At 51.5% G+C, this 10,754-nt stretch overlaps 1 protein-coding gene across 1 annotated transcript in view; it reads left to right on the top strand.

Annotated features, from left to right (window-relative positions):
- LOC111848147 (E3 ubiquitin-protein ligase SMURF2) overlaps positions 1-10,752 on the top strand; it is a 43,496-nt gene extending 32,744 nt beyond the window's left edge. Inside the window, exons 12-20 of the mRNA XM_072712174.1 lie at positions 3,525-3,732; positions 4,851-4,954; positions 5,321-5,435; positions 5,657-5,835; positions 6,442-6,579; positions 6,794-6,914; positions 7,025-7,226; positions 7,916-7,991; positions 8,155-10,752. Of these exons, the coding sequence (XP_072568275.1) occupies positions 3,525-3,732; positions 4,851-4,954; positions 5,321-5,435; positions 5,657-5,835; positions 6,442-6,579; positions 6,794-6,914; positions 7,025-7,226; positions 7,916-7,991; positions 8,155-8,254 (1,243 nt within the window). The 3' untranslated portion in view covers positions 8,255-10,752. The remainder of the gene's footprint in view (positions 1-3,524; positions 3,733-4,850; positions 4,955-5,320; positions 5,436-5,656; positions 5,836-6,441; positions 6,580-6,793; positions 6,915-7,024; positions 7,227-7,915; positions 7,992-8,154) is intronic.
- The last annotated feature ends 2 nt before the right edge of the window (positions 10,753-10,754 follow it).

Raw genomic sequence — 10,754 nt, forward strand, 5'->3', positions numbered from 1 at the left:
TTGGAGTATTGATGTCTGGAGTTGAGGAGACGTGGGGAAGGGGGACCAGGGGGTCTCTGTGTTTGGGGTGGGTTGTATTTCAGAGGTGCCTTGTCAGCCAGCCCCCCCAGATGGGGTAGTTCCTGATCAGCTGTCCTGAACAGGACGCTGCTGCCTCCGCAAATGCCTGGCAGCCCGATCCAGACACCTGAGCCGGGAAAGATAATAGAAGCCGCGCTGGCGGGTGCTCAAGACATCTGTCTCTTATTACGGCAAGGATTTCAGAAATTTCGGCCAACACCCTCACCCCGCAAAAATCCCGATAAATGCCTCCCCCCCCTATCCTGTGGGGTATGTATTTGTGCCTGATGGGTATCCTGTGTGCGTGATATCCCCTTACATGTGATGAACTGGCATTACGTTGTGTGTGTGTGTGTGTGTGTGTGTGTGTGTGAGAGTTTGTGTGTGTGTGTGTGTGTGTGTGTGTGTGTGTGTGCGTGCGTGTGTGTGAGTGAGTGTGTTTTTCGCTTAAATAGACGCTCTAAGTACCCAGTGCAGTAGCGGCTTGTTCCGGGTTCGCAGCCCGTGCCTCTGCGTGTCCCGACACAAAGCCGACCTCAGAGTGTGGAAATGCCACGAGTTCCTGTCCGAGTCGAAGCCTAAAGTGACGTGTCTCCCAGCTCCCCAGTCATTGTTTGAGTTTAGGTGCTGGGGAGTCCTGGTGCCGGGTGGGGGGAGGGGGGCGGCGCATACCAGACAGGACAAGCCGTAGGTGGTGGGTGGGAGGGTTTGGGGGGCCTTTGATTTACGGGCAGAGGTGCGGCGAGGGGCCTGCCTCACTGCTCGCTGTCCTGTGTGTTTGGGTGCCGCTCTTCCTGCTTGGCCGGCCCTCCCTTCCCGCCAAGTCTGGTCTACAGGAAATGAAGGGATCGGAGGATCCCGCAGGGCCGGCGCGGAGTCTGGGCAGGGCGCACCGGCTCGCGGCGGCTCGCGGCTCAGGGACGGCAGGATGTGGTCACTTAGCGCAGCCAGACAGGGGCCCTCCTGTCTCCCCCGGCTCCGTACCACCCTCTCCGCGCTCCCCACGCTGACGCACCCCTGCTTCCTCTTTCCGTTCTTTTCTCTCTTCCTTTTTTTTTTCCCTTGCGGTCTGCCTGTCTCAGGGTCATGGCGACTGTCGGCCAGCCGGCCTGCTCTGCACGCTGCCCTTTCCCCCGCCGTGGGCCTCTCCCATGCCCCGCGCCCTTTGCAGCTCCTCCGGATTGTAGCCCCCGTGCAGGTCGGGTCTCTTTGCCGCTCGCCCCCCCCCCCGCCACGCCGCGTGCGTCTGGAAGCAGCCCCTTTCGCCGTCGCTTGGCCGCTGTTCTGACCCCCTCGGCTGTTTGGAGATGCGACCACGCCGCTCCCCGGGGGGATGTCAGGACAAATGGCTGTGTGCAAACGGCCTGCCTGCCAGAAAGACCCCTCTGAGAGCGCGAAGGCAGGAGAGCAGGCCAGAACCAGAGGAAGGCCGGCAGCAGGATGGAGACTGCGCGGCGCATTGCCCCCCAAGGGGCGCTCTGCTCTGGTCTTCTTGAGCAATACAGTTCAGGATTAACAGCCTTTCCTTCTGCCTTTTTCACAATCTCCCCCCCCCCCCCCCCCCACATCATCAGCTCTTTTTTATTTATCAAGTAACCCCCAGAAGGAGGAGAGCGGTTTACCTGCTGTCTGTCACCGAGGCTGAGGACTGGGCGCCGCGCTCGTTGTGGAAAATCCCGGCCGCTCCGTGCTCAGATGGGGCTGTCCTAGCTTGTGCAACTCAATGTTTAATGTGAAAATCAGTGAAAACGCTTTTATGACTTTAGCAAATGTACCCACACATTGCATTCTGCTTAGAGCAGCCCAGCTCTGTGCTGTGCAAACATGAGGAGCGTAACGTGTTTGACGCGACACCAGCCTGGGACAGGCGTGGTCTTTCCAGATCTCAGATCCTCCATCTAGTCTTAATTCCCCCTAGAACAACAGTGCTGATATTTCCGGGAGATTCATGATTCCTATTCTGTGACTGACCCCATAACTTCCCTATGATAGTAAAAGGTGTGCGGCCATTTAAATCTATGTGTAATTAAGTGGAAATATATATGAAAGTGTGGCTTTTTGGTAAGGCTTTTTGGCTGAGTAGGGACCAAAATAAATCTCTCTAACATGTTTATCTGGAGCTGAAGTCCGTTAATTGAGGGGCCGATGTAAATCTCGCTTGATGTGCGAGTGGAACGCCCCACATGACCCAAAAGTGGGGAGGGGGGGGGGGCACCAAGCTGGACCAGAGGAATGCTGAAGTTCCTGATCTTTTCCCAAAAACCCTTCGAAGTAACTGATTTTATACCCTCATGCCCGAAGGATTCCACCTGCTCGTAGATTTCCCTTTAAAGAAAAAAAAACTCATGTGAGCCCCCGCCTTGACTCCCACCCCCCCCCCACCCCCCCCACCTAGGTGCCAGAGGCGAGCACTGCTTCCATAAAGGGCCTTTTCACGCCTCCTGGCAGCACATTTCGCCCCCCCCCCCCCCCCAAGCGCCTTCACCAGGGTCACGGGGAGTTTTGTGCTGCTGAGCGGTGCGGCCCTGTATCGGTTCAGCAGTTCACATTCCCCTGGCGTTCACGAGCTTTCGAACCCGGCGCCCCCTCCTATCTCCAATAAAATTGCCCATTTGTTTGGAAGAATCCAGTCGCGATATTTATTCGCAGTTCTAATGCCCGTAGCTGTCGCTGGAACGCCGCACACATTTTTTCGTGCCATATTTCTAAATAAAACTGAAATACGTGGAAGTACTGAATGTCAGCGGCAATGCCTCGATGTAAGTTTAATAACAGCGTGCGTCTCTGGCTTTGAAATTATGCTTCATTATACGGTTTTCAGCCAAGAGCAACCGGCTGCGTCGTGTTATGCGGCGCCCTCCCTGCTCTCCGTCCCGAGGCGGTCTGAAAGCCAGGGGCCCGGCCGTGTCACACGGAGGCCAGCGTCCTGGCAGCTGCCAATAAAATAAATACCAGCGGGCTTAATTATACAGCCGTGCCAGTAAAGTTTTGGAAATCCAAAAATAACGCCTGGGATTGGGCCGCGGGCACCGCACGTTCCGCATCAGCAAAGGAGCCCAGGTCACCGTGGGGGGTGGGGGGTGGGGGGTAGTTCTCCTCTTGCGGAAGCCTGTGCTTCACAAGCTTTATGGGGTGTTCGCTTTTTTAAAGCAGACCTCCCAGACACTGAGGGAGGGGGGTGGGAGAGACGGCCGCCATTACAGCTTTAAACTGTGGAGAGGGGGGGAGGGCTGTCGACATTTGTCTGTCTCCCGCTTGCGCCAGCATCACGCCCACCCCCCCCCCCCCCCCCCCCACCTTTCTCGAGGCACCAGCCCCTCCCCCCACAGCTCTTCTGCTGGAACCTGAGTTCTTTTGGAATTGTGCTGGAATAGTTTGGAGAAAAGTCCAGATGTTCCTGCCAGACGTGCTCCCTGACGTTCTCGCTCTGCTGCCCCCCCTACCCCCCCCCCCCCCCGGTCCAGCCGACAGAACCAGCTGAAGGAGCCGCAGCCCCCCCCACAAGTGCTGGTGTCGCCCGCCCAGCTGCCCGAGGAGGCAGAGTGCCTGACAGTGCCCAAGTACAAGCGTGACCTGGTGCAGAAGCTGAAGGTGCTGCGGCAGGAGCTGTGCCACCAGCAGCCGCAGACGGGCCACTGCCGCATCGAGGTGTCTCGCGAGGAGATCTTCGAGGTGAGCCTGGGGTTAGCCGCGCCCCCCCCTCCACCACCGACCGCAAGCTTCTCCATTCACCGCCATCGAGACATTCGACCCAGATCCCTCCAGTCTACATATTAACCGCATAAACGCAGTGCTTACATACGTGCTCGCTCACACGCGCTCTCAGACCTGCATGCACGCATCGCCGTTCTGGCTGCTGGCTCCTCGACGTGAATTCGGCTGGTGTTTGTGCAGAAGCAGTCTGTCTGACTTTTGGTTGGGTGGGGGTTGTTGCTGTAAGGCTTTTTAAAAAGGTGGAATTTGGGGAAGTGGTTTATTAGCTGGGGCGCTGGGGTTCATCGTCTGGGCATTCAGATGGCAATGGCGGGGAAACAATAGCAGGAATGCGGCGTTTGAACGTGTGAATAAAGCGGGAGGGGGCGGGGGGGCTCGCTCCCAGTCATCTGCTCTTCTGAGGGAAGACATTCCTGTCCAGTGATTTCAGCGGGGAAGGGGGGAGGTGGGGAGTCCTGGCCAGACATAACTTCATAACTTCACAGGACAAGCTCAGCTATAAAAAATATTACTTCATCGCCAGCCTATGACTGCTCGAGGAGTGGCGAATGTGGGTCTGTCTGTGTGTGTGTGTCTGTGTGTGTGTGTGTGCACGCGAGCATGTTTGTTTTTTTTAATAAAGCTTTGTTTATGAGAGGTAACGCACAGACAGACCTCGAGGCCACACGTCTGGGGCAGTATCGAAAAACACAGGCGTTTCAGTCAGCAGCTGCTGCACCTCGACAATACAACTCCAATTTGACGACTTTTGCAAGTATTAAGGCTGGTGCGGGTTTTTCCTTTGACTCCTGGTAGCCTGCTGGCCTTCACACTGGTGCAGTCAGTGCCTTAATGAGACTGCAGCCCAAAACATCGCTCCCTGTTGGAAGTCAACTGGAAATTACTCCCCCCAGCCTGTGTCCCCTCGCATGCTGAAGAGAGACATGGCTCCTTTGGGCTGAGATCATGCTGGTACATTCCGGTAGTTTTTCCCTGTTTTTCCCGGGATCCGTCTTGTGACAGGAAGGCTGATTTCAGAGACGCATTTCAATGTGAAATGCTGACCCGCTCCCCCCCCCTACAAATGCTTTCCACAGGAGTCGTACCGGCAGGTGATGAAGATGAGGCCGAAGGATTTGTGGAAGCGACTGATGGTGAAGTTCAGAGGGGAGGAAGGTCTTGATTACGGCGGGGTGGCCAGGTACGGGCTGGAAAATTGGGGGGGAAGGGGGTACACTGGGTTCAGCTGGGACAGCAGGACGTGTGAAATTAAAAGTACAGAGAAAATCTTCCCCTTGTGGCCATACTATAGTATTACAACAGACTGACTTCTGCGAAAACGTTTGATTTGGACTAGAGTGTCAGTTCATGGCTTAATAGGAAAATAGTTGCTGTGTTGATGAATACCATATATTTTCTCAGGTGTGGATTTTTACTAAAGGCTTCTGACTCTTGAAAATGATCCTTTTCACGGGAAGGGGTGAATGATGTTTATGGGCAGCATAATGGAGATGTTTTTTCCCCTCGTGTCCCTGCTGTAGAAATGATTCTGTCTGTCTGTCTATAGGGAGTGGCTGTACCTACTGTCCCACGAGATGCTGAACCCTTACTACGGGCTCTTCCAGTACTCCCGTGATGACATCTACACGCTGCAGATCAACCCCGACTCTGCGGTCAATCCGGTGAGTGTGGCCGTGGTGCGGACAGGAGCCGTTGGCCCGCGGCTGTCCCTGAGGCCACAGAGATACACTTGAGATGTTTCTTGCAACTTCATGTGACTTTTCATGTCTGACATGGACTTTGGTTACTGATGAGTCTTTGCTGTCAGGACATAAGGCTGCGGTGTTGGTGCCTAGAACCGTCTCAGTTGAGCAATGCTGACATCTGACCTCTGCCCTTACAGGAACACTTGTCTTATTTCCACTTTGTGGGCCGGATCATGGGAATGGCCGTATTCCATGGCCACTACATCGACGGGGGCTTCACATTGCCCTTCTATAAACAGCTGCTGGGCAAGCCCATCACCCTGGATGACATGGAGTCCGTGGACCCAGACCTCCACAAAAGCTTGGTTTGGATCTTGTAAGTCTGGGCTGTTAGCATAGCATAGGCTGTTAGCATAGCGTAACCTGTTATTGTAGGCTGTTAGCATAGCACAGGCTGTTAGCATAGCGTAACCTGTTATTGTAGGCTGTTAGCATAGCATAGGCTGTTAGCATAGCGTAACCTGTTATTGTAGGCTGTTAGCAGGGCATAGGCTGCCAATGTAGGTTGTTAGGCTCCTCAGCAGAAGCTAATCGCATATCACCCATCACGTTATACGAGTTTCTGTCTCCCATGTATCTCTTGCACATGTATATGCTGAGTGTCTATGTATGCTGGTGTTTTTTTTTCTTTTTTGCTTTTTTCTTTATATATCATTGACTGCTGTGCTTATGTTTGACAATTTGGTCAGAAGGACTAAGTTTATTGTATCATGTTCACATGATAGATGATGAAACCTGGAAATTGTAAGGAGAACCGCATGCTGAGCCCCTAACTCTGCCCTCCAAAGGCCATTGGCTGTCTATGTTTAGGTCTTGTAGACTTAAAGTAGTGCTGAGGTTCATTTTTTCCCTGCTCGCTTGTTCCATGCTTCCCATCTACACGTGTGATTTTCTGACACCTCCCCTCTTTCCTTCCCCTCAGGGATAATGACATCACTGGTGTGCTGGACCACACCTTCTGCGTGGAGCACAACGCCTACGGGGAAATCATCCAGCACGAGCTCAAGCCAAATGGCAAGAGTGTCCCCGTCACCGAGGACACCAAGAGGGAGTACGTCAGGTGAGTGGAACGCACCCACGGGAAATGGGTTCTGGCTTTTCTTAGGTTGGACAGATTTTTAACATCATGTTGCAAAGAGCTAGATGAGCTTCCTCTCTTGGGAGCACTGCTGATCTTGTATACTTGATCTTGGTGCATGACCTGACTTGGTCGACTACATTTCCTGCCGTAACCTAGTCTTTGATGTCACTGACCTGAACACGACCCGGTACAGGCTGTACGTCAACTGGAGATTCCTGCACGGCATAGAGGCCCAGTTCCTAGCCCTCCAGAAGGGTTTCAACGAGGTCATCCCACAGCACCTCCTCAAGTCTTTCGACGAGAAAGAGCTGGAGGTATTGGTGCGGTCATGTCCCCGAAGCTCATCCGTTCGTGGGGGTGTCGTCGTACGGAAATCACCCTCACCACCCCCACCTTCTCTCACCTGACCCCTGCCCACCTCCAGCTTATCATCTGCGGCCTGGGCAAGATCGACATCAACGACTGGAAGGCCAACACCAGGCTGAAACACTGCACCCCTGACAGCAACATCGTCAAGTGGTTCTGGCGCGCCGTGGAGTCGTACGACGAGGAGCGACGGGCTCGGCTCCTGCAGTTCGTCACCGGCTCCTCCCGCGTCCCACTGCAGGGCTTCAAGGCCTTGCAAGGTATCACCCGCGAGTCGCTCGGCTCTGCCTCCATCCCCTCTAAGCCCCGTGGCTTTCGGCCTCTCTGATGCTTTTGGGTCGATTCCCGCCAGACGGGACGTCCCGAGCTGAAGTGCAAGCCGTCGCCAGGCGGCTCCTGTGGCTCCACACAGGTCCGAACCAGAGGCCACTGAAAGTCGCATTCAAAGGCTGCGACTCCAGACTGAAATGAAAACATATCGTGTGCTGAAAATGCCTGCAGTTGTAAAAATACCCGCTGCAGTAGCCCTGGACGCAGTACGTGCTGTGTGTGTGCACGTGCATTTTTGTATTTATTGTATCATTTTATGATTTTTGTATCAATCATATTATTGTTTCCCACAATGTGATAAAAACCTGTAACTTTTTACCTTGTGGGGACATTTTTTTGGTCCCGACTTAGGTAAACTTAGTTTTAATAAAAATCTGTTAATGCAGTCAAAACCCTAGAAATGCCAAAAGTGTTTGGTTACTTATGGCTAAGGTTAAGGCTGGTTAGGGGTTAGGTTGTCATTGTTGGGATTAGGGTTATGCCCATAGAAATGCATGGACAGTCCCCACAATGATATGCATACATGGACTGTGTGTATGTGTGTGTGTGAGTGTGTGTGTGTGTGTGCCGCCTCTGGGGGGGTAGTCCTGCTGACTCAGTGTCTGCCTTTGGCTCACAGGAGCGGCTGGGCCGCGACTCTTCACCATCCACCAGATCGACGCCAGCACTAACAACCTGCCCAAAGCCCACACCTGGTAAGTCTCCCGCCAAGCCCCACGACACACTGGGCAGAAGGCCTGCCTCAGAGGCCTGTATGCGGGCCATTGTTTCCGGAGCACGAGCTCTGGGGGACAAACACGAAATGAGATCGAATGAAATTGCATGTTGACTCGCGTATGTCCCCTCCCACCCCCCCAGCTTTAACCGGATCGACATCCCGCCGTATGAGCACTACGACCGGCTGTACGACAAGCTGCTGACAGCTATTGAGGAGACGTGCGGCTTCGCAGTGGAGTGACCGTCAGAGAGGGTGGGGCACGGCAGGGCACACAGTCCCATTCTCTCAGTAATGATGGCACAAAAGCTCAGTGAGGACCAGCAGGCGGGGGCCAGCGACCGTGCGGTGAAAACCCCGCCCCCGTACACTCTGCCCCGCCCCTGTAAACTCTGCCCCGCCTCCCATCTGCCCTGCCTTTCCTCTCTTCTGTCGTTTCTGTTTTCAGCTGCTAAAGACTCATCGACTTCCTTGTCAAGTATCCAGCACAGAAGGCTGGTAATTGGCTTTCTTTGGGTCCGCTTATATTGAAAACACTGTTCTGTCTCGTGTTTTCACATTAACAAAAGCAAAGTAGCGTGATAGGGTAGGGGGTGACAGCACAAGACTACTAGTAAGAGATTCCCTTTACTAGGAGAGTCCCCTTACTGGCCAGGTCTGCTGGGAAATAGGTTCCTCGTGGCGAGGTGGTTCTGGGTTCGGGGTGCAATCTTCAGACCTCGGCTTGGTGTGTAATGCGTCCTGTATGCACACGTCCCGCTGAGGCCGTTTACCCCCACCTCTAACACTTCCCTCCCAGGTATGTGTAGAATTGGTCAGCCAGCTGTTAGCTTCATAAATAATCGCTTCACTTATTTTTCAGTACATTTAAATTAAAACACACACAAACAACTCACTTCCATGCCAATTCTTCCAGAATCTAAAACTTATTCGTGAAATTTCCTTTTTTTTTTTTTTTTTTTTTTAATTGAATGCTCAGAGTATTAATGTTTAAATTATAGACTTATTTTGTGAAATGGTTAAGCTTGAATGAAGTTCATGGATTCCTGGTGGGATGACCCCGAAAGCCCTGATCTGAGAGATTAAAACACCGCTGTCTTCCCACACTGCCCCCTGGTGCCAGAACACCCCTCAGCTTCATTAACAGCTCAGTCCCGATTAAGCAGAGTTGCCGTATAGATGAAGTTTCTTGGGCGGATCCCCTTGACTGGCCCCGACGAGCAGGGATATGAGAGAGAGGGCTTTTCTCAGTAGATACCACTGATCCAGCAGTGCACTGCCAAGCCACACAATTCGATCCTGAAAACCGACATCTGTTTGGGAAGAAACAAGTGTGCAATACTAAGCAGCCAAGACGTGCCGATGGTCACAGAAGAGAGGAAGGTTCCAGTGTTTTAAAGCGACAACGTCTGCGTCAAGACAGGAAACTAAAGCGCACTTTACAAACTCGGAGGTGGGAGGTGCTTTTGTCTTAGTAATTTCAAATGACGTACCACATTTTGCTCCAACCATACTGCATTGGAAACATATACCTGTAATTTTGAGTACGTATGTATAAATATATATTTTGTATATGGCTTGTTCTTGCTGTTCTCTACACAAGGGTATCACACCAATTGCGCCATGTTCTCAGGTGATTTTTTTTCCATTATTTTAAACACTTAAAGCTGACAAAAAAAAAAAATATATATATATATTCTTCCCACTGAAAGGTGTCTTACACGAATACGGAGTTGCCATTGTATAGTCTGACCTGTGACCCTGCCCCTTTAAGAGAGGGAGCAGATTCACGTCTTCCTGTTAAATGTCCTTGGAGTCGGGGGGGCTGAGGTTAAGATTTAATGGCATGGACCTTGGCAGCACCCCTTCACATTCTGCATAAATGGATTTTTTAGAAACTGTATTTATTCTTTATTTCCTCTGTAAATTTGTGTTTAATCCTTTGAAGCTGCCTGTCTCCCTATGGCCGTGGACTGTTCTTAACGTCTGCATACACACAAAGCAGGCAGAACCTTTTTTGTGTGCACATAACATTTTGAATATTTAGCCTCTGGAAAATTTGAGAATCCTGAGATGGTGCTTTGTACAGTGTGGAATATTGTTCATAGGCAGATAACAGAACCTTTAATTTATCTAATTTAAATAAAAAGAAAATGCAAAAAAAAAGCTGTGCAAATACATGCAGACATAGGTTGCTCTAAATGATTTAGCAACTTCCAACTAATTAATACCAAATTGTTTACGGATTGAGCTGAGTTTTATAACCAGTCAAATCCGTGTCCAGTGTACACACTGCTTCCAGTTAAGTCTCTCTCACTACATTACTGTGTATTAATTACTCATAGTCTGAAGCCTCAAGATTAATGTTAGACGTGAGGAGACCCACTGTTACTCGTACCAGGAGCCGATCTGGAAGTGCAGTCTCACTTCTCCTAACCTGCCCGACAAGCAGGAGTGTATCTCTTTATCGCCGACTGGTGCAATCTGTTGTACGTAACACACTATTATTTTATTAACTTTAATTTTAAGGTATCGTCTGATTAAATTCGCCACTCAAAGCTCCCGCGTTTAGCCTTTCATTTCCATCGTTTGCGTTTATCGGTGTGTGTAGCGTCACACTGTTATGTGAGCTTAAACTTGCACCTGTATAAAAAAGAAATATTAGAAAATTACTTGTATCCATGCAGAAGATGAGCAATAAACTCTATGCTGTTTGCACCTCGCAGCATAATGTTTCATAATC

Source organism: Paramormyrops kingsleyae, chromosome 5 (assembly GCF_048594095.1).
Source record: "Paramormyrops kingsleyae isolate MSU_618 chromosome 5, PKINGS_0.4, whole genome shotgun sequence".
NCBI classification, from domain to species: Eukaryota; Metazoa; Chordata; class Actinopteri; order Osteoglossiformes; family Mormyridae; genus Paramormyrops; species Paramormyrops kingsleyae.